The 27,804-nt window shown below is 40.3% G+C and overlaps 1 protein-coding gene across 1 annotated transcript in view; it reads right to left on the bottom strand.

The window, feature by feature from the left end:
• Positions 1–5,295: 5,295 nt before the first annotated feature.
• LOC149800812 (MAM and LDL-receptor class A domain-containing protein 1-like) overlaps positions 5,296–27,804 on the bottom strand; it is a 39,508-nt gene continuing 16,999 nt past the window's right edge. The window contains exons 8-9 of the mRNA XM_089954219.1: positions 25,363–25,444; positions 5,296–5,443 (exon numbers count right to left, since the gene is read on the bottom strand). Coding sequence (XP_089810345.1) covers positions 5,436–5,443; positions 25,363–25,444 — 90 coding nt within the window. The 3' untranslated portion in view covers positions 5,296–5,435. The remainder of the gene's footprint in view (positions 5,444–25,362; positions 25,445–27,804) is intronic.

The raw sequence follows: 27,804 nt of genomic DNA, 5'->3' as shown, positions 1-27,804 counted from the left end.
TAAACACAATAATGGTCACAATTGGTTCTTATTGTATGTCCAAGCTTCAGATTTTCAGCATATGATCTAAAATTCGGAAGTATGATGGAAGTCTATTATTGACTTTTCGGCGTCATGACCAAACTTGGGGCGTAAATTACAGCCATATGCCTGTTAACAGAAAGGCTGCTTTATACACAATGTACTTACATCTATGTGTAAATGTACCTGTAAAGATTCAATGAGCGATCATGCAACAGCAGATATACAAAATTAGACATGGCAACACGCGACATACTTTCACAGCAGATGATTTAAAGATGCTACGTGAATAAATCATATCATGCATTGAAGTTATTCCATAAATTGATTATGTCCGCCATGTACAATTTCAGGTAAGGCTAAATTATGCAAATCACTATATACAAGGTTAGCTGATGTGTTTTTGTGAAGTGTGTCGGAGAGAGAAATTGGGCTTCGGCAATCTCTGTAAACTCTGATCACTACTGAAGATTCAGGAGGTTGCATTCACACCTGACAAAGGATAAACACGTGTACATGGCATTGAGAATACAGAAGATTTATCTGGGTATTTGTCTGTGATAGCTTACCCATTTAACATGGAGCAAAATGCCTGGGAAGTGTGTGTTTAACCCCAGTAGGTGTCAAAAACAAAGAATACAAGACCTGGTAAGTAATTTCCCATATACTTGAAAGTGAAATAATGGTGGATTATACCTCCATAATGAAACATCCTACAAATTTGTCTTTACCAAATAATGGCTATCAACTCGAAATATAAAAGGAATCTATTTTTTTTTCTGGAACACTGGTGGTGTCTGGATCTAATAATTTATCATGATTTGGCTATCCTGTTGCGGAAACATTTGCAGCATTTTCTTGAAGATGTCTAAGACCTTCTTTAGCAGAGAAACTCTTGGTTTTTAGTTAGAGGCTTCGGTTTGACGTTATTGACCTTATATTTTTAATTTTTTTCGTATGAAGTTTTATTTTTCATAAATGAACTTTCAAGCAAGTGGTCTGTTCACCCTCCCTGCTGCTGAATGTAATATATTGATATCTTTGAGTTACACTGACAGCAAGAATGTAGTACAGTGAATACAGTCATGAGAGGTTTACACATTGGTTTACATAACATACTTTTATGTAGAGAATGCTTTTCTCATAAAACAAGTTTAATTTGCATACACAGAGTGATCACTGTTGATACACTGCAGTAACTGCTTAAAACAGTGAGAAACCTTTATTTAATGAGGAAATATGTGGCCCCCACTGACTGAAGAAAGCAGTTTACCATAATATAAACAGCAGAACCTGTCTTGAAAGAACACCCCTTTAGTCAAAAAATTATGGTCTTTTAAGACAGATGGTCTCCCATAACAGATCATAAGACTATATATCTGTGCACTGAGAATAAGCTGGTCTTTCAAAACAGGTTTTACTGTGTAAGAAATTTGACATGGGGAAATTAGAAAGGCTATTGAGACACATGGCGTTGAGACACATGGCAACTATCTAAAGGTGCCGGTTCAGTCAGGTTTGACTCTTGTCATCCTGGTGTATACTAACTGTTCTGTCTAAAAAGTATGGCGTTACTAGCCATGCATAAGAAATGTATGGTTTAACTGGGACCAGGGATGGATCAGTTAAGTTGTTTACTATAATGACCTAAACTGAGCGACCACTATTCTTTAGGTTTGATTTGGTTTTGTGGGTTTATTACCATTTCTCAGGAAAAAGCACCAACGCACAGGTAGCTAATGGCAAGCTTTCTCCCATGTTAGTGAAGGCACAAGCCACACGAACTGAGGTGTGATATCAGTGAGCTGTGAAGGCACATGCCTTTGACCTTTCTGCCAGGATTCCCTGACCACAACCACTATTCTTTACAGACCATCTTTTTATGCCCCCAAGATGTAGAAATCTTACATCTGGGTTGCCATTTGTCTGTGGACAGTTTTAGTTTTCCAGCACATAACCTCTTTACCAATTCACTTTGTGTTCGGAAAAAAACATTATTAAATAAATAATCTGTTTGAACACTACTCAACCCTAGGATGATATATATATCATCCAAGGGTTGAGCAGTGTTCAAACAGACATCACACCTCAGTTTGCGTGGCTTTGTGTATTGCCTTCACTAACCTGGGAGAAAGCTTGCCATTAGCTACCTGTGCTTTGGTTGGGAATACATTTTGATGAAAGTAATTTGCTCACATATATTGCTCCATAATCCTATTCCCTGGACTCAGTTACCGTATGTGCACACTTATAAGTCAGGACCAACTGCATACTGCTTTGACTCAGTTACCACATGTGCACGCTTATAAGTCGGGTCCAATTGTATACTGCATAGACTCAGTTACCGTATGTACACACTTATAAGTTGGGTCCAATTGCATGCTGCTTTGACTCGGTTACCATATGTACACACTTATAAGTCAGGTCCAATTGCTTACTGCTTTGACTCAGTTACCGTATGTACACACTTATAAGTTGGGTCCAATTGCATACTGCTTTGACTCAGTTACCATATGTGCATGCTTATAAGTCTGGTCCAATTGTATACTGCTTAGACTCAGTTACCATATGTATACACTTATAAATCGGGTCCAACTGCATACTGCTTAGACTCAGTTACCAAAGGTGCACACTTATAAGTCGGGACCAATTGCATACTGCTTTGACTCGGTTACCGTATGTGCACACTTATAAGTCTGGACCAATTGCATACTGCTTTTACTCAGATTTGCCCTCACATAATGGACTGGAAGATCAGTGTTTATGCAGTTTGCTATGAGTAATCAGTGAAACAAGCAACATGGACCCTGATGTACCAGTGCATTATGTGATTGCAGATCAGAGTCTATGTTGTTTGCAGTTGGACATGACTTAGAAGTGAGTATAGCTGGTATTTACAACATAATTATCATCAAATACACCTATTCTCCTCGCACCCTTTCTGACTCTGGATGTGGTCATAGGGCCAAGAACTATAATAGGAACCTCCCTCTGCAACTGGGAAAAGTTATGAGGTCAAGAACTAAACTGGGGACTCCCCTTCTCTCAGTATCCATTTTGCCACTGGTTGGGATCATTGGGTCAAGAACTATATTGGGGACTCCCCTTCTGTCTTTACCCCCTATGCCACTGAATGGGTCATAGGGTCAAGAACTATGTCAGGGACTCCACTTCTGTCAGTACCCTATATTATACTTGGTGGGGTCATGGGGACAGGGACTATATTGAGGATGTCCATTCTCTCAGCACCCCTTTTGCCACAGGGCTGGGTCATGGGATCAAGAACTATTTTGCAGACTTCCCTTTCCTCAGTTCCCCTTCTGCCAATGACTGGGGTCATGGGGTCAAGAACATTTTTTTGTTAAAGCTAATTAATTGCTGATATTGCATTTACTATTTCATTTTATTTTTGGAATATGACATCATTACATAAACTCCTTTTCTCAGTGCCTTTTCCTGCTTCTGGGTTCTGCCTCAAAGCAGGACATGGGTCAAGAATGATCTTTGTTTAATGTGTTTCCTTGGCTTATATTTACCTAACCAGTTCATTACATCCTTGGGCCAAGTATATGAGCCAGGCCATATGGCCACAATGAAGGACACCATTTCAGGGTGGTTGAATGACAATTTCAATTCTGACCATTTAGTCTGGCATGGATGGTACAGGGAACTAAGGGCTTGAAATTAAATTTCATTGTTATAAACTTGCCATAAGATGGAGCTTTATGACATCTGTACATTTATATGTCTATTCCATTACTGAATTCTTCACCATCTGCCATTACCAGACTTTATAAATAGATTGCATTTGGATTAAGGAAGAATCCTACTGATTTTGGGGTCAACAGTCAAGGTAGCTGCCTTTTGACCTTGGGGACAGTAATTATAGGTAAGGTTGCCAATGATAAACTTAGAACAATGCCAGTTGGCCATCCGATATGGCTGCCCTTACTAAATCGAAAACCTTTAAATGACTTCTTTTGATAAAAGTTTGACTGAAAGTATCCTTAATTAGCTTTTTTTTTCAAAAACTGCTGAACAAAATTTGACCTAATTTGATAGAAAGCACGCTGGCATGAAGGATCCAACATAAAATATTACTACTGTCACTAAATACAAAAGACATCTTAAATGACATCTGAAAGAAAACTGACAGATATTGACCAAATTTTACTGAAAACACCATACAGAGCTTTCCGAATACCAGTCCATCATCAAATATAGCTGCCATTACTAAAAAAAAAAAAACAACAGTCAAAGGACTCCTTAGAAATTGCTTGGCAGAAATTGACCAAATATAACAATTCATTCTGATAGGGGTTTTCAAATTTATACAAATTATGCAAATTTGCCATGAAATATGGCCTCCATTATTTAAAATTGAAAATTCTTTAATTGACTTATTTTCAAAAGCCATATAACTTAAATTTGCCAAAATTTTACAGAATGTATTCTGCTATGAAGGGTTTTAATTTTTTTTACAAATGATGCTCATGTGCCATCAAACATGGCAGCTGTTACTAAGAAAAGAAATGTCTTTAACAGCTGTTTCTAAAACCCCACTTGATATACTTTGATCAAAGTGTCCTATCTTCAACACCTTTCCAAATGATGCTGTTCTGGCATCATATATGACTGTTGTAAGTAACAGCAGAACAATATTTGCAAAACTTTATCACCAAAACTGCTGAACTGAATATGACCAACTTTGCCAATAAGCAGCCTGGCATAGAGGCCTTTTCTCTTTAAATAAAGGGTGTTGGTGTGACATCATTTATGGTTGAAGATATATACAAAATAAATAAAAAAAATAGAGGAAAGTTGAAATGGTTGTTTTCATAACATATAGTCAACAGAAAGCACCATAATGACCCAGATTTCTTGATAGAGGAAATGAAGTGAAGTAATTTATGATAAAGACTACCGGTATGTAATACCACAGGTTTGGCATTATGCAGAGTTAATCCCCTTGCATAAGACAGTTTAAGACAGATACAAAATTAATTTTAGAATACAACATGCACACATTTAAACACAAGCTTTAAAAAGAATAAGAAAAAAATGCCCGTTACTGATTATAATGACATTTATAATTAAAACAAGCAAATTATCAAATAGCAATATAACAACACTCTAAATTGATGAATAACAATATCATTATATTTATTGCAATATTATTAATGAAGCAGTTTTTATACTAGGGACAAATAAATGTTTCTCTTTTAATGATAAGAAAATGAATGTTGCAGTGTGTGATTGAAGAGTTCTAAAAGCATGATTGTTTCATACACTTTAATTTGTACGATACATAAATTTCCAAGGATTTCTTTGCGTAAGTAAACGTAACTCCTCTTTCCAGTGTTTCAGGTTAACCGTACAGTAATGCCACAGACGTCCAGTAAAATGGTCATGCTTTAGAAGGCTGCAATAATAATAATAATAATAACCATCATCTTCGTATTCATCTTTCACCTTTTTCATTGTGATGTCCGCAAACGTGGGGGTGGGGTGTCATATATCGGGTTTCGTCACAATGCTAAAGCAACAAACAAAAATCAAAGACGATAACAGTTAAAACTATAGTTCACCACGAGTAAGGCTCTTTATTTTAGCCAACCCGTTCTTGGGAGTCATTAAAGTGCTGTTGTCAATGCTACACGTTTTTATTTATTAGAGGAAGCATTGTTACGATATTCCAGAATGACTCGAAGTAACGATCATGCCACGACTTTTGGCGAAACAATTTCGAATCCAGAGAGGTGTAAATGGTCATCTTCAAGCCCTTATCGGTCAGTACTTGGGTTGCCCGTCTCTGGTTTAATACACTGAGACCGTCCCGGATAGGATTAATTCGTGTTCTTGTGACATAGTGTGGGGGCTGTTGCCTCACACTGATTACAAACGTGTTTGAATTAAACCCCACATAGAGGTACTAGGTGAAGTGCTAGGAATTAATGGGGTAATTGAAGCTATAAACACGATCACGTGACTGATTTCAACCTCCTTCGGAATTTATAGAACTAGAAATTCCAGACCGTGATAACAGTTTCCCCCCACCACCACCGCCACTAACCTGAAGATAAAGTGTTTCTTCCTTTGTTTATCAATGACTTGGCTTTGTATCCAATGCACTAAAACACTGATTTTAGCTGATGATTCAACACTGCATTCATCTGCTTAATCTCTACCTTGGCCTAAGTGGTTGCAGCGTCCACCTGGGATGCGAGAGGTCGCGGGTTCGAACCCCGGCCAATTCATACCAAAGACATAAAAATGGTACTAGCAACTGCCTTCCTTGGCGCTCAGCGTTAAGAGGTTAGTGTTAGGACTGGTCGGCCATGTGTAAGAATAATATGACTGGGTGAAACATGATGCGACATGATGTCCCAGTACTAGACATCACTATAAACTGCCACACTTTAAACATCGCAGCGATATGACTAAATTTTTTTTTTTTATAAAATATACGTTAAAATACAATCAATACGCACACACTTCTCCAATGAAAATAAACTTAAAATTGACCTCAGCAATTTATTAGTTTTGTATCGACAAAACAGTATGCATGTTAACGCATATTAAACAAAATGTGTGATTAACGAATAAAGGAAGCGCCCATCCACAACATGGGTTTGCTTCTCAGAATGAGTTAAACGTGTCCAGTGTTAATAATAACAAACTTCAAGTTTATGGTATCAGCTTTGATTAACAGGCAGTCGGAATTCACATATTCATCACGATGGTCATCAAATGAATAACTCGTACAATTTCTGTCGAAATTTCTACAAATCTAGTCGCCTACACTTTATTTTTCTGGATAGATACCACCACAAATAGGCTACGGCTCTACCATATGGGGAAACGTATAGCTTAAATAGATAAACCCCAGAAAAGGGCTGCGCAAATAATTCAGAAACTTCCTTTTACGACTTCATCGAATGTTTTGTGTTCACGTCTCCAACTGATACCTGTACAGAAATGTCTTCTTTTTTTCAAAGTAATCCAATCTTTCTCCAGACTATATTTCTAACCTAACTGAACTAATACTGATCTCAATCGCCTTACAATAACTAAAAACCAACTTCAGATACTTAGCTAGTCGAAAGATAGCCTTTTCACAAGATATCTATCTAGTCAAAAGATAGACTTTTCACAAGATACCTAGCTAGTCGAAAGATATATTTTTCACAAGATATCTATCTAGTCAAAAGATAGACTTTTCACAAGATACCTAGCTAGTCGAAAGATAGACTTTTCACAAGATATCTATCTAGTCAAAAGATTGACTTTTCACAAGATACCTAGATAGTCGAAAGATAGTCTTTTCACAAGATATCTATCTAGTCAAAAGATAGTCTTTTCACAAGATATATATCTAGTCAAAAGATAGACTTTTCACAAGATATCTACCTAGTCAAAAGATAGACTTTTCACAAGATATCTATCTAGTCAAAAGATAGTCTTTTCACAAGATACCTCGATAGTCGAAAGATAGCCTTTTCACAAGATACCTAGCAATCTTAGCGGCTTGATTTTAGTGTTGTCATCAGCTACGTTTTTATTTTGGTAGCAATCGCACCTGCGACCACCCAAGGGAAGTAAGCTAGGCGTTTATTCTGTTGCAGCGAATGTCCAGCTATCCGTATTTGATCATGGCTTGATCTATGGTGCTCTGGATGGTCCCAATGCTCAATTTATATCTGCTCTGCATTCTATCACAATCTGAAACGGCATGCCAACCCCAAGTTGACGCATATACTCTTCCACCAGTGGTTTGAATTGCTTGTCAATGTCAACTTGTTTGCAAGCTGCACCAATACTCCGGCATCGGTTGCTAATGCAGTATCCTAATGAGGCACAATGCATTTGTAATCATTGTATATATCATAGTAGTGAAGTGGGATACTTTAGCGTCAATGGGACTTAGCATTAAAAATACCCTTGGGAACATATAGCGTCAAGGGAAATTTAACATGGAGAAAAATCGTGGGAACATATAGCGTCAAGGGAAATTAACATTGAGAAAAATCATGGGACTGTTGAGCGTCAAGGGGAATTTAAACAGGGTGGGACTGTATAGCGTCAAGGGAAATGGAACATGGGATTTTTTTTTTATAAAAAAAATTTAAAAAAAAGGGTAGGCAATGGAAAGACTATCTCTTTTCGAGAAATATGGCTGGCCCTGAAAAGGGCCTTTGGTTTATGTTAATATGCCCTTAACATAAAGGGCATTTGCGACATCTTCTTTTCCTCAAACTTCGTCTTACAGCAGGGCCATACATCAGAGTCCTCTTGAGGCAACCTTGTCTCTCTATATAGACTCTTCTTATCCACAGGCTGCTGTTGGTCCTGTGGACAACGGTCCACTTGGATCGGACATACATGAGCATGTCCGTCCTGAACATCATTGTTGACACAAGGGTTGAAGATTCAACGTCTGTCCACATGTTGAGGCTCCGAGAATAGGTGAATCAATGCAGTGAACGGCGCTTATTTATAGGGACAGGAAGGATTGAAACGGATTGAGTTCATTCACCAATCCGAACACGCGTTACAGAATTCAGTCAGCCTGCATCCAATCCGAAGAGAGTAGTCTGTGACGTCACGTAGTCTATATAGATTCGCTAGCGCTTGTGTGCAGTCAATCTATGCGACAGTGATTCAACATGACGGAAACTCAGAAAACGATCCATTGGGGTGCACCAGCAGGGGAGACTGCCCAAGGGAACTCGGACTTACTTTCAGAAGAGGTGAATTGGGATTTTGTGGATTTTCTCTCCTCGCAAGAATTTGTTCCGGAACCTTCGTTACCTTCTTCATTACCGCAAGTGGAAAATTTTAGACAGAGACAGAAAGAAGAATTGGAGAAATTTATACAACGACAAAAGGAAGCGGAACAGGCTTTTCTCCTACAGCAACAGCAACAAGAAGAAGAGGTAAGAAAAAAACAACAGCAACAGCAAGAAGAAGTAGCAGCAAAGAAACAAGAGGGTGAAAATCAAACGGTCACGGTACTGTTGGACATTTTAGCGGAGTTAAGAAGTCTGAAACAAATGTATCAGACTTCTTTATCACGACCGAAGAGAATACGACCTTCCCGAGCTAAACACGTCAACCCTGTGACTAAGCCTACCGTACCACCCTTAGTGATTTCAACCCAATCATTATCATCATCAACATTACGCAGTCCAGAAGTAGGCCTTGGCCGTGGCAAAGGCATAAGGCAGTTAAAGTTGATTGCTTAAACTCACCCTTTCACCATGAAGAAAAAAGGCCCTTTTCAGGGCCACCCACATTTCTCGAAAAGAAATGCAATTTCAATTTGCCAATAACTCAAAAAAAAAATAAACCCCACCCATTTTACCCTTATAGTACGTGTCTGTGTATGAGTGCGTGAGTGTACGTTCTTATTTTAAAATCAGAACTAAAAGACTCTTACCTTATATCATTCATTTATTCTTTTCTCCATTTTTTTACAATCCAATTCACAATTCACAACACAACACTTTAATATAAAGTTCATTGACTTCTTCTTTCTCCTTGTTTACTCTCTCTGTTTTTTAAATTTCTTCACCGTCTTTTCCTCATTTTCTTCCCTTCTTCTTTTCTTCTTCTCCTGTTTCTTTGCCTCTTCTAAATAGAATTGTCTTTTTTCTTCTTCTTCTTCCTATGAAGAATCCCTCTTTTCTTCCGAAGAATCCCTCTCTTCTTCTGAAGAATCCTTCTTTTCTTCTGACTCCTCTTGTTTCTTTTTTGGGCAATCTGGAGACCAATGTCCTTTTTCTTTACAATAATAACAGGTATCTTGACTTTTGTCTTTTTTAGTCCCTGTTTTTGTTCTTTTTTGACGGTCTGGACACTCTGAAGACCAATGCCCTTTCTTCTGACAGATATAGCAAGTATCTTGACTTTTATCTCGAAAGGAAGGAGAATAGTCTGTAGGCTGGTCTGAAGAGAATTTTCTAATGACCCCTCGCAAAGCTCTGACGAAACGTTCCATCTGGTTAGTCTCTTCCATCGTTGTGCTCGGCTTGAGAGTGAAATGAATAGTGAAAGGACAAGACACACACCCTTTTATATACGCTGGTCTGCCATGACTATAAAGTAGTTTATGGTGTTTGAACTTGAGTCATTTGACTTTTTGCTTTCAAGATGAAACGATCCCATTCATTCGAGAAGAAAGAAGAAGAAGAAAGTCAGAGGCAGAAACGTGATCTATCGCCTCGTACCAGGGCTGAAATCTTGGCACAAATTCATGCCAGTGATTTTGAAGAGGACATGAGTGAACCAGAATTTGAAACCTCTAAACCAAATTCACCACCCTTAGTCAACCCTGAAAAATACTATTCCATTCGAGAGACCGAAAAGCGCTCCTCTAGAAAATTTAGAACCACGGCTTACAAATACACGGTGAAGTTTAAAGATTTCAAGTCCGAAGTACCGTTAGAGAAAGCAGAAGGGTTCATCACCGGAGTGTGGGATTCTCTGCTTACTTCACTCAAGCGACAATGTCAACCCAAAGAAGACGATCGCTTGAGACTTTCCATACAACACGACGGTCTGAAATCCCGTTTGGATCGAGTTTAGCACCCCTGCAGAATTGACCGCTTCCAAAGTCATGGACAAGATTCAACACGTGCAACAATCTAATGACCAGTTTGACATCACCGATGGAAAAGCCACATTGGACATGACCCACGTCTCTCCTCCTCAAGGGACCGGACGCAAAAAGATGTTATTGGTGAACGACCTTCGCAGCATTAAGCGTAACCTTGTCCAAATTCACAATCCTCATGACCAGATGTGTTTAGCCCGTGCCATCGTGGTGGGACGAACCTATGCCAACAAGAACGACACGGTAGAATGGAAAAGAACCTGGAAAACTATTCAACAATCGGACCGAGCCAAACAACGAAATGAAGCAGAACTCCTGTTGCAACAAGCTGGCCTGTCCAAAGACACACCCTGTGGCATTCCTGAGATGCAAAAATTGCAAGATGCTCTAGCTCCACGATACACCTTGAAAGTGCACCCTCAAGAAGTGCGCGGGTCTTTGTTGTTTCGAGGGCAAGATTTTAAGGACGGAAAATACATTCATGTTTATCATTACGATGAACATTTCGATACCATTACCAGTATCACCGGATTCCTGGGATACGGTTATTACTGTGAGAAATGTGACCATGGTTATAATAATCGAGAGCAACACAAGCATTATGGATTGAAATGCTCAGGATGTTTGGCCTCTTCACCCTGTCTGAGCGAAGAACCAGTGCCTTGTTCGACTTGTCTGCGCACGTTTGTCAGCCCTACCTGTTACCAACAACATTTGAAGACGCAAGGTTCACAGCAGAAATGTGCTTGTCAACTGCTGAGATTGTGCCCTACCTGTGGACAAGGCATACTTACCAACAATGCCAAGGCACACGTATGTCGAGGAAAGAAAAAATGTCACATTTGTCACCACATCGTGGACTTGGAACACCAATGCTACGTGCAAAAATACCAACCCCCACCAGAGAAAGAGGACGGTCACAAGAAGAAAGGCAATTTCATCTTTTTCGATTTCGAATGCATGCAAGAGACCGGCATTCACATCCCTAATTTCTGCGTGGCTCATCGAGCGTGCGAAAAGTGCATTCAAGAACCTATCTTCAGTCATTGCCCTCACTGCAGCAAGATTCCTGGAGGACGTGAAAAAATCTTTCGGGGACCAAACACGCTAGCTGATTTTGCCCAATGGGTCTTAGACCCCATCGACAAGACGTGGAGCCAAGAGGACATCGAACGTTACGGAGATTGTCATCGTCATGCCATGGTGATGGCTCACAATTTCTCCGGATACGATGGACAGTTTCTTTTGAGATCCTATACGGAACATGGCACTGAGCGTCCTAAAGTGACTTTGAACGGAGCCAAAATCATTTTCATGCAAGTGGGACAAGTGCAGTTTAAAGATTCGATGAGTTACTTGGCCATGCCTTTGAGTCGAATGCCTAAAACGTTTGGAATGACAGAAATGGCTAAAGGGTACTTTCCACACTTTTTCAATACGGAAGCCAATCAACACGCCGTTCTACCCCATTTGCCTGAGGCTCACTATTACGACCCCGACAACATGCGTACCGAACAACGAGAAGCTTTCTACGCTTGGTACCAGGCTCACGCCTCGGACCCTTTCGACTTTCAGGAAGAAATGCTAAAGTATTGTCGTTCCGACGTGGACATTTTACGGCGTTGCTGTGGAAAATTTCGAGAACTGTTCATGGAACACGGAGGGGTCGATCCTTTGAAAGAAGCTTGCACCATTGCCAAAGCGTGTTCCTTAGTGTATCGACAACGATTCATGCCTGAAAACACCGTGGCTGTCATCAGCCCTCAAACGACCCACTATGTCAAACGTCAATACTCGGTCAAAGCCCTACGTTGGTTACATTACTTGTGCGACAAGGAAGACAAGTGGATTCAGCATGCCCGCAACGGAGGGGGCGAAAAGACCATCGGAACGTATTCGGTCGATGGCTGGGACTTAGAAAACCCCAAGATCGTGTACGAGTTTAACGGTTGCTTATTTCACGGATGTCCCGTCTGTTACCCTGACCGTGGCACTAAAAATCAGTTTTTACAACGAACCATGGAAGACCTGTACCAGGACACTTGTCAGCGACGCTTGAAGTTAGAACAGCAAGGATACCATGTGGTGGAAATGTGGGAACACGAGTACGATCACCGTATGAAAACCGATCCCGAGTTTAAACGCCTCGTGGAAAGTTACCAGTTCATGGACCCGCTGAACCCGAGGGATAGTTTGTACGGAGGAAGGACCAATGCCACCTGTTTGCTGTACCAAGCCGACGAAGAGAAAGGAGAAGAAATCAAATACTTGGACGTGTGTTCGCTGTATCCCTACGTGTGCAAATATTGTCGCTTTCCTGTAGGGCACCCGCAATTGTTAACTGAACACATCGACCTGAAAAACATTCGACAATACGAAGGCTTGATCAAGTGTAAAGTTTTGCCTCCCACGAACCTATACCATCCCGTCTTACCTCACCATTGTCAAGGCAAACTAATGTTTCCCTTGTGCCGTACTTGTGCCGAAACGTGCAACCAAGACCAGCCTTGTCAGCACACCCAAGAAGAACGGGCCTTGACGGGAACCTGGGTCAGCGTAGAATTGTTCAAAGCTCTGGACATGGGATACCAACTGTTAGAAGTGTACGAAATTTGCCACTTTCCCAAGACACAACAATACCGCAAGGGTGACCCCAGTCAGAAAGGCATTTTCGCCGACTACGTGGATGCCTTTTTGAAACTGAAGCAAGAAGCCAGCGGCTATCCTTCCTGGTGTCACACTCCCGAAGACCAAATACAATTCAAAGAGAAATACTACGAACAAGAAGGCATCACTTTAGACCACATCGAGAAAAACGAAGGCAGGCGATCGTTTGCCAAAGTGATGTTAAATTGCTTGTGGGGTAAAATGGCACAACGACCGTGTTTACCCAAGACGGAATATTTGACAGAACCTTCCCGCTACTTCCAGATGATTCACGACAAAACCAAATACATGAAACACGTGGACGTCGTTCGAGAGAATTTGAGGGCTGTCCCCAAGAAAAGTGGAGAGTTGACCGTAGGAGATTGGGTGCGCATTGGCAAAACCAAACGCACTTTCGACAAAGGTTACTTACCTAACTGGACGACGGAATTGTTTCGCGTCACTGGACGAGTGCATGGCCGTCATCCTGCCGTCTATAAATTGGAAGACATGAACGGAGAAGTGCTCAAAGGAACGTTTTATTTGCCCGAGTTACAACGTGTCACCAAAAAAGAAGACGACGTGTACGACATCGAAAGCATTCTCGAACGCAGAACCCGTAAAGTGGGCAAACGACGTGTCAAAGAAGTCAAAGTACGTTGGAAAGGATATCCACCCAGTTTCGATTCTTGGATCGACGCTTCGCAAGTCATCGACTATAAAAAGAAGAAGTGACCATCATGCCCTTTCACACATCAGACGCAGCTACGTCGACCACTCCTTCTTCCCCTAGTTCTTCTGTGCAAGATTTACAAAAACAACCCTTGTGGGTGTGGTGTGGAGAACGTGTGCCTAAAACGCAAATCGTCTTTTTCTGCCAAATCTTCGTGGTGTATTGTGTCATCGGGGCAGCCATTGCCAATTTGAGTTTGCAACAAGGAGACAAACAATTGTGGACCATTTTATTGAGCAGTTGCATCGGTTACCTGCTTCCCAATCCCTCCCTGAAATTCTCCTCGAACGGGAACCCCGGGAACCTTGTGTCCAGTGCCAGTGTCAGTCACAACCACAACCAGAACCCCATTTTGGGTGGAGACACGCCTCTGACGTCCAGTAATATCCCCTCGGACAGCCACAGAACCCTAGAATTATGAGTCACGAAAACCAATTTTACTTGACCTTACCCAGTGACAGTTCCATGGAGGTGTTTCCCAATAACACGTTGTGCTGTTACACGGCCAAATTACCTCAAGCCATCCCCTTAGACCACGAAGCCCATTGGGAAGTGGCTTTAGTGGAAATGATTCACCCGACCCAAGTCCTCAATGTCCTTCCCAATCAAAATAAATTTGATGTGGAAGTTCATGACGAGCAAATGCAACAGTGGATGGATACCCATAGCAAATATGACAAGAAAACCCGTACACCAAATCTAAAGTGGACCACCTATCACTTGTTCATTCCCCCAGGCTATTATTTTAGTGGTCAACATTTGGTCAACACAATAGCCACCAGGTTTAATGGTGTGTTTCTGAAAGCTTTAGAGCATGTCAAAAAAAGTGTCACCCTGGAGTACCACAAAACAGCTCGTCGCTTCCTGATAAAATTTCCTGAGGGGCCCAAAATCATGTCTTTCTTATTTTGTCCTGAATTGTTTGACATGTTGGGCGGTGACATGGAGCTGAGGAAGAAAGTAGAACAACAAAAAGGCGAATTACTAGTCATTTCTGACAACGATTCTTTTGCCAAGTATTTTCGTACCCCGGTAGAACTGAACCAAGGACTGAATTTGATGTTCGTGTACTCCGATGTGGTGGAGTACAACGTAGTGGGACACACCTCTGTGCCGTTACTGTGTGTCATTCCTTTCAAAGTGGATTCTGCCGCAAACGCTGACGAGGAAGGTGGAAACACTTACCACGTCCACCGCGAATTTGTCCATCCTCACTATTTACCTGTCAGCAAGTCGTATTTGGACACGGTCAACATTACTATAAAAGGAGATTTAGGACAAAATATTCCATTCACCAAAGGAAAAGTCACGGTGAAACTCCATTTTCGAAAACGGTTTTCTCACGACTCGTAAGTAAGTCATGTATCCAGTGTACCGAGGGGTTGCACGACAGCGAGGACACGGCTTAGGAGACATGTTAAAATCGGCCTTTCGTTCGGTGGCCCCAGTCTTGAAACCGATGGTGACACGCGGATTGCACGCCTTGAAAGATGCGGCACTGACGCAAGGCAAAGAATTTCTCCAAAATGTCATCATCGACAAACAAAACCCTAAAGAAGCCTTCATGAGGGCTGGCAAAAATGTCTTGCTGCAAACGGGCAAAGACATTTTGGGCCGACGAGACACACCTATAAATGTTCTGCACGCTACCGAGTCAGGCATTCAGCAAGGACAAGGCAGAAAGAGACGACGAAGAAAACACCCTTTCACCAGACTTCAAGCGAGAAAGGCTAAGAAAAGAAGAACCGTTCGAGACTTAGACGTTTTCGATTATTGAGACACAGAGAAAAAATGATGCACCGAGAGTCTTGCGCTTGTTCCAAGACGGAACTGGATCTGTTTGCCATGCCCCCCACCATGATGACGATGCAAGAATCTCAATGGGTGGAATTTCATCCCGTCTCCTCATTGACAGCCTCAGCTCCCATCGAGTTTGAAATCAAAGGACAGCCCGAAGATTACATCGATCTGAATAGCACTTACTTGTACTTGAAAGTCAAAGTTCTAGATAAGGATGATGGTGCAGTAGATGACACTGAGAATATAGCTCCCGTCAACAATTTCATGCATTCCTTGTTTAGTGGAGTGGACTTGTACTTGAATAACAAACTGGTCAGCAGCAGCATGGATACTTACCCTTACCGTGCCTACCTGGAAAATCTCTTGACGTACGGAATAGATGCCAAGGATACCCATCTCAATGCTTGTGTGCTGTGGGAACCTGACGAAGCGGGCAAGATCGACCTTGTAGATGGAACCAATAGCGGCTTTGAGCAAAGAGAACTCAAAATCTTAGATAAGAAGAGTTTAGAACTGATGGATCGTTTGCATTTGGACATGTGGTTGCAAGAGAAATATTTGCTGAACGGAGTCAATGTCCGCTTGAGACTGAATCGTAGCAGTACCGCTTTCCATTTGTTGGCTGAGAATGCTAAGGTTCCTAAAAGCAAAATCGAAGAGGCCAAACTCTACGTACGACGCGTGGAAGTGTTACCTAAAGTAGGTAACGACATCAGTCAAACGTTGAGCAGAACGACCGCCAAGTATCCCATACGTCGCGTGGAAGTGAAAACCTTCACCATTCCCGTTGGACATCATTCCATGATCGAAGATCATCTGTTCCAAGGACAGTTACCCAAGCGTTTAATCCTTGGTATGGTCTCGAATTCAGCCTTCAACGGAACCTTCGAAGAAAATCCTTTCAACTTTCAACACTTCGACGTGAAGAAAATCGAAGTCAGTCGTGATGGCAAAACCTTGTGTACCCGACCTTTCGAACCTGACTTTGCCAACAAAAATTACTTGAGATCGTACTTGTCCCTGTACGAAGCCACCGGTCAGTTAGGAACCAATACCAGTCACGGCATTACGTACGACGATTATGCAGGAGGCTATGCTTTGTGGGCTTTCGATTTCACTCCAGACCAAGGCAGCGACGAAGGACATTTCCACCCTATAAAATCCGGCCAGATTCGTGTGGAACTTCAGTTTGCAAAGCCACTGGACAAGACAGTGAACGTCATCCTGTATGCAGAATTCGACAATACCATAGAAATCAACAGTTTGAGAGAAGTCATTCTAGATTACTAGAAACCATGGAAGACTGTTATCCCTCTTTACCTAGTGGAGAAACTTTGGAGATGGAATGTGAGGAGACCCTGGAAGAAGAAGTAATCATGATGAAGTCGAGATGGCCAGAACAAGAAGCCCATTTAGTCTCCTGTTTTGCCAAACACTTGGTCGACAAAATAACGGAATTGATCAAGAAAAATTGTTATGGATGTCAAAACGATCATCCTAGTCAAATTCAACACGATAAATGCCTAATGTTAAGTCAAGAAGAAAAATTGGACGAGTATCTGGACGAAGCTTGGAGTCTCATCTCGGACAAAGACGTGTTGCACCAGTGGTATAAAGACTTGCGTGAACATTCTTGTCCACCATTAACCACTCAAGAGATCCATCGTATCGAAGCTCTCGTGAATCAGAGTGAGGAAACAGAACGAATAACCGTTTATTCGTCAGACATTTTTAAGCAAAAAGTCAGGATCGAATTGACAACTTATTATTACCTGTGAAGAAGAAAACACAAAACAATGGATACCTGGGAACTTTATTACCTTTTGAACCACAGTTCGTATACGGCTTCTTGGAATCCTGTCGTCTGTGCTAAAGATGAACTCCCTCATCGCAAACCTAAAGACCATCAAGCTTACGTGATCAACACGGACGACAGTCATCTCCCAGGAACCCACTGGGTAGCCGTCTACTTTCCTCAAGAAGGATGTGTGGAATATTTCGATTCGTACGGATTGCCCCCTTTGGAAGACGATATCATCGACTTTATGAGAAGAAATGCTCAAACCACCCGATTCAATAATGTGAAATTACAAGGCACAGATTCCTTGGTGTGTGGACAGTACTGTGTGTATTTTCTGCATCATCGCAGCCTGGGCTATTCCTTAGAACATTTAGTGACTCATTTCGATCCTCGTTCTTCTGCTAGAAACGATGTGAAAGTAGATCGATGGTTTTGTGACCATTATGCTTATCTTTTGTCTCAAGCTAGGAAACGTAGTGTCCATCAATGGCCTAATGATTTCCAACAGTGGAAATCACAATTTCATTCACAACGTTGTCAGCCCTGTTTAAAGTAGATTGTAGATTGAGAAAAAAATGTTTGTGATTTGAAAAAATTGTTTGATGTTATATTGTTGGATTATTGTTAAAAATGTTAGAGTTGTTGTTTAGTGTTAAGTGATTTTTGAATAAAAAATGTTGTGTTTTGAAAAAATGCTTTTGTCTTTTGTTTAGCTATAAGAATGTTGGATTGATGCTCTTTCATTTCTTACTATCCCTCTCATGACACTCACTGAACGTTGCGGGTCGAAAACCGTGTGGGGGATGTTTTCCTTCACGTCCGCGCTTTCACTTTAAGAACCGGGGTTGTTTCCAGTCTAACCATCCATTGTCGACTCATCCTCCTGCGAAGATGTGCTCCAAACAAGCTAAGCTCAACGAAGCCTACGTGAATTTGCATAAGGTCAGACACAGTCTGATACCGAAGCCAGAAGAAATAGAGAATGTGAGAATGTTAAAAATCACTGAAGACCTAATAGAAGAGCTCTTCAGAGAAGAAGTGAACAGGGAAAAAGAAGAATGGACAGAGAAGTACAGACTTCAGAGACAGCAGCAACAACAGCAACAACAACAACAGCAGCAGCAGCAACCTGAAGCTGACAGAGGCTTTGTCGATTGCCGTATCGACACCAAAGAGTTCTTCTTCTCTTTCCGAAGAAGCAGACCTATCGCCAGAAAGTCTATAATCAGAGGACATCGCATTCTTAGAAACTAAAAAAAGAATGCCATAGCAAACAAAAAAAAAACAGCCCTTTTCAGGGCTACCCCAATACTCTAGAAAAGTAGTAACGATCGATTTGCCAATGTGTGTGTGTGTGTGTGTGTGTGTGTAGGTAGAGTAGTGTGAAAATAAACACTAACTCTTTTTAAAAATGTGAGGGTATGTGTTGGTGTGTTTGTGTTAGTAAGTGATAAAGTAAGTTGGTATGGATAGTAGATTAAAATGATGTCTTTTTGGTGTTTGAGGTGTATATTTGGAGTTAGATTGGATTGCTTTGAGTATGTGAATAGTGGATTGAAGTGATTTATAAAAAATTTTAAAATAGTGATGGGTAGCATAAAAAAGTGAGTGAGTGTTTCTTTTAGGTCCGCGCGTTGTTGTTGTTTGTTTTTTGGTTATGATCTAGGTAAGATGAATTTTATGTTATTAGGGGGATGTTTTCCTTCACGTCCGCGCTTTCAGTATAAATTGAAACTCGCTGAACAGTCTAGCTACCCTTGTTGATTGATCAACAATAAAAATGAGTAGCAGACTTGAAAAACTTTTTGAACTCCAGATGCACCTGGAATATGCCAGATGCCTCCTGAACGAGCTGGCTGCGGAGGCCCTTGTGGAAGAAGCCAGGATAGAACAGGAGGAGGAAGAGAGAAAAATGAAAGAAGAGGAGGAAAGAAAGAGAGAAATCAGGTGTCACCCTATGATGAACCCTGTGTGCAAGGTGACACCTAAGGCAAGAACATCTCCCCAACCTGTAGCTACACCACATTTACAACAGGAGGTTAGGATGCCAATTCATCCTAGAATAAGAAATAGAAGAAGAGAAAGGGAAGTATTCACTATTCCAGAGACAGAAGATTGGAATAGTGAAGCCACTCAACCCGCCTCTGCGCTTACAGCAACAAGGGTGAATTGGCAAGGAGACTGGAGTCGAAGATGTGTGTGTGGTGCCAGACCAGGAAGGTGCCAGCATTAGATAGGTGCCTCTGGAGTTAAAAAACAGCCTTTTTCAGGGCTACCCCCAATCTCTAGAAAAGATATAACAATCGATTTGCCAATGTGTGTAGGTAGAGTAGTGTGAATATAAACACTAACTCTTTTTTTCTTGTGTGTGTGTGTGTGTGTGTGTGTGTGTGTGTGTGTGTGTCTGTGTGTTAGTTTGTAAGCGCTCACGTATGTTAGTGTGGATAGTAGATTTGGGTTTGTTTATTGTTTCTTAGCGTATGTGGAGAGTATAGTTTGGGTTTGATTATATGAAATGAGAAAAGTGGGGGATGTTTTCCTTCACGTCCGCGCGTTGTTGGGTCATGATCTAGGTAAGATCAATTTTATGTTTTAGGGGGATGTTTTCCTTCACGTCTGCGCTTTTCGTATAAGAACCCACAGTATTCTTCGTTCAAACCATTCTACGGAATAACAGATACAAGATGGAAGTGTCGGCGTTGTTCAATGACTTAAGAAATGTTTACTTTTGGATGATGGATGGAGAGTACACTATTGAAAGGATAGAAAGAGAATGGAGTTTGAGAAAAAGTCTTGACTATGTCAATGAACTACAATTAGCGAGGAAGATGATAGAGGAGATGATAGAGGAAGAAGTTAAGAGATTGAGAGGATTGATTAAACCAGAGTATGTAAGAGTGGGAACTATAAAAGAGTCTATGGACAAAGTAAAAGCAGTGAGATGCTATTTAGAAGAACTAGAGAAATGGTCAGAGTGGAAGTTCGTGAAAAGGGGCATTGAACAACTAAAGAAAGCGGAAGAAAAGTTGAAAAAGATAATAGAGGAAGAAGTGCAGAAAATTAAGGACAGGTGGGCAAAAGATAGAAAAGAACAAGAGAATAGAAAGTAAAAAGAAGAATATGAGAGACTGAACAATAACTGGATAAAAATCCAACAGAAGTTCCGAGCCATGGGTCACCCGGACTGGATACCGGAAAATGAAAAGAAGAAGAAAAAAGGAATTTGGGGAAAGATTAAGGGCTGGATGAGAAGATGGAGGAAATAGAAGAAGAAGAAAGCCAAAGGCCCTTTTCAGGGCCAGCCATATTTCTCGAAAAGAGATAGTCTTTCCATTGCCTACCCTTTTTTTTAAATTTTTTTTATAAAAAAAAAATCCCATGTTCCATTTCCCTTGACGCTATACAGTCCCACCCTGTTTAAATTCCCCTTGACGCTCAACAGTCCCACGATTTTTCTCCATGTTAATTTCCCTTGACGCTATATGTTCCCACGATTTTTCTCCATGTTAAATTTCCCTTGACGCTATATGTTCCCAAGGGTATTTTTAATGCTAAGTCCCATTGACGCTATAGTATCCCACTTCACTACTTATCATGCTGCTTACCTATGACTTGCCATGGCTATTGTTTTTAGCTAATGAGCTCTAATTACTGCTCGGAACAAACCGAAAGATGGATAGAGTGGCCGAAAATCCCATTGACTATGCGTTGACATTGAGACTTTCGCACAAAATGTCACCGACGGCATGCACACAAGCAAAGCTTTTTGTAATGCTTTCTTGTGAGACATTAGCCGGAACGACGTACTGCTATTATATGTCATTACGGCCCTATTTAGACTTACAGAAAGCGACATCCATGTTCCATCACCACGACTCCCGCTGTGGTGATATTACAATTGTCAATGCTTAGTGTAAAACGGCCCACATTCTGAATGTCTTGCACTGAAATACCAAACATACAAACCGCATGCACTTCTTATAATCCAACGGTTAATTAGACAACATTCTCCAGGTCTATGCCATAGGGAAGAGCCGATATTAGCAGCGGATAGATGCGTTGAAAATAATGGCAAGGGAATCCATCAAGGATACGGAGCTTACAGCTTCCGTCCATGGAATTCGTGAATTGTACCAAACATGAGGCTAACGGAAGATATCACTCTCCACGGGTCCAGGAGGCGCATAGAAAACGCAAGTGAAAGGGTAGTGCTGCAAATCGAAAGAAACAACCTTGACGCGTAACTCAACACACAAATGCCAAGTTTCTGTCAGTCAAGTGCACTTGCTAAAGAGTTCGAAAAAGCCACCATGCTTTTTCTACTGGACCATCGTGCCTTTTTTTCTAGCGTCCGTCATAAGGAAAAGGGCCCTTACTAAGCTCGGTTATGTCAGCCACCATGCCGGCACTATCGTGTGAGTTATAGTCCTAAAGTATAACACCATTGCCCGTGATTTCGGCGAGCAGATCTCGTGAATAACCCTCTTCCAGTGCAGAGACAAAGACTCGTTTAGAGTCACGCTCAGAGGAAACAATATCATTGTGATCATTGGGATCTGTGTCGAGCGAAGGCCTTTGAGTTTCTTAAAATGGAAATTATGGCATGCATTTCATGCGCACAAACATGTTATAGTGGTTTTATATTGTGTGCGTTGGTAGCCATGCTATGACACTTGCAGACTTAGGATACGTACTGCTTAGAGCCATCCGATCTGCGAACCATATCCAGAACTTCATGAGAGCCATGACAGAAGTGATTCATGATCTGGAGGTGCTACCACATGGATTTACAAACAGGCGGAAGCTGCACACTGAACACTGACCAACACAGTTAGAACAACGGGAACATCATCTGGTTCTGGAACACCAATATGTCAGCGTGACCGCCTGTCTCAGCTAGTGGCGTTTGAAGCGACGAAAGAATACACAGGTTGACATCTGACTTCAAGGCAATGACAGATGAAGACGTATAAAAGACATATGTTATGTTCGAGGCTAAACAGGGGACCAGGTTGACTGAATCCATGGAAGACTCTCTGCTTGGCATGTACACGTTTGGTCTGAGTTACGTCTTGCCCCCAGACAGCCTCAAGCACTTTGCGATGAATGTAAAAGAGGATCCGCTCCTCTGGAACTCTGACGAGCATCAACATCTACCTCTACTTTGAGTACGGCCCGGTACTAGCATCAATAATGTTGGCATTATAACTTACCGGCAAGTTGAAAATAAGAGAGACAGAATATAACAAATAATTAGTGCGACTTCAGAACCGAAGTTGGAACCGTTAACAATACTTGCCCAAGAGCTGTAGGATGTGATGCAAGCTACGAACGTTAAAAGCCTAAGAAGAGTTGTTTCGGAAAAAAAAAGACTTGCTGTTATGATGAGAGAACACCAGACTGACTGGTACAACCGGAACAGCAGCAAACGCAGCGGAATAGTAAGATCGCACGATGCTATCTTTTGTTCCATAGGTCGGCTTTGATTTGGCAGCTTTCCTTACGTATTCATGCAGTGGGACCAAAAGAACGACAAACGCCACTGACGCAACCGCCAACCAGCCACTAATTGACACATTCCCAATCCTTTTAATATTGAATAGTAGTATTGTAAGTGTGCCAAACACAAGATTTCTGTGCTACACTACTCCAACGAGCTCGGAAATCTCTTTTACCAAGGAACAGTACTCGGCCACTCTGAGGTTGGATATACGATAATTGTCAAACGCTTGTGAAGAATTAAACCAGCCGACCTTGGCCGCCCGGACTTTTGAAGACGCAGAAAAGATCGTTACCAACAAAGCACTGAGTCCTAAGAGACACATGATATGCTAATTATACAGAGCATCATTCCTGTTTAAATCACCACGGCCTCTGCTGATATCAAGATCAACGGGGCAAATGCTAGCGCTCTCGCAGTTTGTGGATCATACGATCTTCTCTATCAGATAGATAAAAAAGGGACCGACGAGAAACGCAGTAACCACGACAAACCTACTGAAGAATTCTCAGCTGCGCAGGCCGGGTATCAACATAAATGTAACGAGCGTCTGACATATCTCAATTAGAGAAAGCAAGATCAACAGCAGACTGAGTGGGCGTACCAAGAAGTTGATGAATCTGCGAGCGTGCACAAACGGGTGAATAGCGAATAAACAGGCGACGGCACGAACCCAAGCCTTCTAACTTCTACACGACCTCGCCTGAACAACAAAAGTACGAGATGATGTTTGTCGTCGGAAGGCTCACCGTCGTATGCTACATAACCTATCGTGTGTTTTTTATTTTAACAGCATATACTTTTTTTTAAAAAATTTAATTATTTGTGCCATGTTACTTCATGATATCAGACAGACGCCAAAGTTCCTCAAAAATAAAATTTGTTTTCTGCTTTATTGCTTTACAGATGAAGCGCACAATGTATGCTTCCTTTTCTTTCACTGCTATACCGCACCCGATACAAGTGAACGCGCATCTTCCTCTGCCGATAATTTGTTTGTAAATTTTACAGAAGTCATTTATGCTACTTTTTCGCACATGTTCGTGCTTTCTAGCATTATTCAAAACTGTGCTGGTAACGATATTCTGGCAGATCTTAATACTATACCGTTTATCGTATCAAAATTTGTGGTTTTGAAAACAGCACCTTAATGGCTTTCAAAAGTAGTCTGGCTGCAATAGTCGGTCTCCTGCGTGGGGTACCAAGCGGGCGGAACCAGTGTTCAAAACCCTTACTTTTTGTCTTACGAAACTGGGGGTATGAGCAACTGATTGTTTCTCGTAACATTACGTAATTGTTTTACGGTTCGATTATAAATACAATAAAATATCTAAATGGACCTTGGCATGAATTATAATACAAAATATTGCAGATACAGATGTGTGCTTTTGGTAAAAATTTCGTTATGTATATCTATGTTGTGTGCTTCACTTTTGTCCATGATTGTAGGTTCTACTTGAAAGCGAATGGTCATATGTAAACAACATGTTTAGATAGTTAAATTTTGTACATGATTGCAAGTTGTAAATAAGAAGCTGACATAGCGTTTTGAGTTTAAAATATTCTAGGAAAAATTTGATGGATTTTTCCAATTAGAAATGAGTCATTTTTAGGGAATTCCAAAACAGTCTATTGTGTCTTAAGTCTAGTGAAATATATACGGCCTTTGTAAACAAAGTATCCATTCCTGTTTCATTTCAGTCTTTAGGAATCTAAGATCAGAGTTTGCAGTGTATTCATATACAGATCTAAAGGAATTATTTAAATCATTCATTGGAATTATTTAAGGGGTCATTGATTGGATTAAGAAATTATTCTGGGATTACTGAGAAATGATTAAAGAACATTCTGGATTACATCGTTGTGATACATGAAGACATTCAAGACTATTGTAATTCATTCAAAATATTCTGTACATTTGAACTTTTGATATGACATTTAGGATCATTTGGGAATTAATTCACAATACTGTAAGTGTTTCCTAAATTTTTCACTTTGTAGCTTAGAGAACATATATTTTTGTTGCTTTAACTTAAATTATTTTCACTTTCTTTCTGTAACTTGTCTTTAGACCTAGAGTGATAAATGTTTCTTATGCTTGACATATTTAGCTAGGACAGAATTTTTGGCTATACAAAAGTGGATTGTTTTCGAGGAATGACTCCTAATGAAATTGACTCAAATTGTGAAAATCATCGTCACTGTACTTATTATAAAGATGAAACAATGATTAGTCTAGTACTCACACGGTGTCTGCACTGATAAAACTATGTCGTCTAGACCAATATCGCTGCTAAAATGGTACTGCGCTGAGGCCTCAAAGATCAACTGAAATAATAATAATAATAATAATAATAATTGTTATTATTATTATTATTACTATACTACTATTATTCGTTAGCAGTTTACTACTACTATTTTTTTCTTTTGCTAACTGAGGATAAAGCAAGCTCCTCTGAATATGGTAACCGTTCTTTTTTTCTTCATAATGAACAGAAAGATCATAAATTCAACCGTTTTGCTTCCTCAAAAATTGACAAATCAATGTGCGCAAGGTAAGTATAGTATCTACAGTGGAATATTTATTTATAAAGCGATCTAATTCTTCACCTACAGTATCGTTTTCTTGATCCAGTTAGCTTGAATTTCATTTTAAATTTAAGTAAATATTTTGCTGAGACTAGTAAAGGTTAACCACTCTACAGCTGTCCTCCATGTTTATATTCCCTTATCGGTGCGATACCATCCGTTGTCCAGCACTTCAGAAGTATCCCGAGATTAAATAATTTATTGAAAATAAAAGCTGAAATAAGTTCCGTGATATTTCCAGCTGCCTTGCAAAAAAAATCTCTTGAAAGGTTATCAATACAATCTGATTTTCCCATGTTTATATTTTATAGCATGTTAAATTTCTTCAGTTATGTTATCGTTTTCATGGAGAATATTATTTATTTAGCTTGATCTGAAATTTTGGTCCCTCTCCTAATGCATATTAATTAATTAAGAAATTTTGGTCCCTCTCTTATCGCATATTAATTAATTCTGAAAGGAACTGGTACCTTCCGGTACGGTTTATTTTCCCATTTAACATGGTATTTTGGGCATTTTAAAAATCTCTAGAAGCGTTTAGAATCTTTCTCTGAAAGGGCTTTCTCAAGACCTTCTTTCTCTGAAAGGGCTTTCTCAAGATCTTCTTTCTCTGAAAGGGCTTTCTCAAGACCTTCTTTTCCTTTGAAAGGTGTTGGGTTGTGTTTGTGCCAGGCTATATTTCTATGATGTTTATATGAAGGCAAGTTATAGGTCTTATTATTATATCTGACGCTTTTAAGTGCATCAAGTGCGCTATTCTTTTCTTCCTTACGGTCGTCATGTATCCGGGTTGTTTGTTGACCCAAAACCCAATCAGTTCTATTATTGATATCATCTGGATCGACTTTCTGGGAGAAATATTTTCATTAATTTCAGCTGCGGGGATAATAGGATCACAAAGACAAAGTGAAATATTGGTTTATGAATATATTCAATCCTAGTACCCAACACTGAAGGTGTCACACATGGAAATAATCATTGATCTAAAAGTATGTAGTCCGTGGCTGCGGAAGATTTAGCTTATATACATGTGATGTGCCCGATAATTTTGTCACCCCATTTGCATTCTTCATTCCTGATAGCTGACAAACTTAAAAAAGTAAAAACTCATCATGACGATTATGCTCTAACATGTATGATGAATTCGGGTTCTGTGGAGATATATGCATTGAAATATCCACCAACAACATATATGTGGTTTGGATCCATAAATATATAATGTGCCGTTTTCTTTTCTATGATGGTAAACAAATAAGTCTTCTTCTGCCTGTATTGGCGAGTGTTCAGGTTTTATATATATGTACTGAATGCCATACATGCAACTGTCAAATATTACACGAAAACGCACATATGACTTGACAGAAACATTTAACTGCTCGGCTGGGGCAGGGCAAGGTTGTGCTTTATCACATAGTTTATTTTCGTTATTTCTAAATGATTTAAAGACGCATCTCTGAGCTGAATAACGTTGTAACGGTAGATTTTGCTAAGTTATTTGTGATATTTTATGGTGTTAACTTAGTTGCGTTTGCCGAAACTGCTATTCAACTTCAAAGAATGCTAAATAAACTAAAATACTTCAACATCTGGAAACTAAAGATTAACCTGGAAATATTTTTCGAAAAGGGAGATATTTGAGAAGATATGAAAATTGGTATTGCGTTGATTGCCTGATAGATACTGTATCATATTATACATATTTTGGTTGTGTATGCTCTTCTAAAACCTCGTGGTATATGTATCAAAAACGCTAGCAGCAAAAAGACAAAGGCACATCTTGTTTTAAGACTATAGTCACTCCTTTTGATAAATTGTCTATACAAATTCTATTCCAAATAGTGGATACCAAAATAGCACAAATTTGGAATTATGGGTAAAAAATTCAGGGGTTTTACAAAGCAAATTACCGTTCATTATTCATTCTGGAAATATGTGTTTTGACATTACAAAACACACTCGAAATGCTTTTATCTATAACGAATTAGGTAGAATGCAATTGAGAGCAGTAGGATATATAATAATTATTAAGTACTGATGATATATTCCCTAAACAAAGCTATGACCTACTTTTGAACCGAGGCGAACATTGTGATTGTTGG

Source organism: Sinohyriopsis cumingii, chromosome 4, assembly GCF_028554795.1.
Source record: "Sinohyriopsis cumingii isolate HCF-2022 chromosome 4, ASM2855479v2, whole genome shotgun sequence".
Classification (NCBI taxonomy): Eukaryota; Metazoa; Mollusca; class Bivalvia; order Unionida; family Unionidae; genus Sinohyriopsis; species Sinohyriopsis cumingii.
The sequence above is the reverse complement of the archived record's forward strand: the minus strand, read 5'-3'. Positions and strand labels throughout refer to the sequence as shown.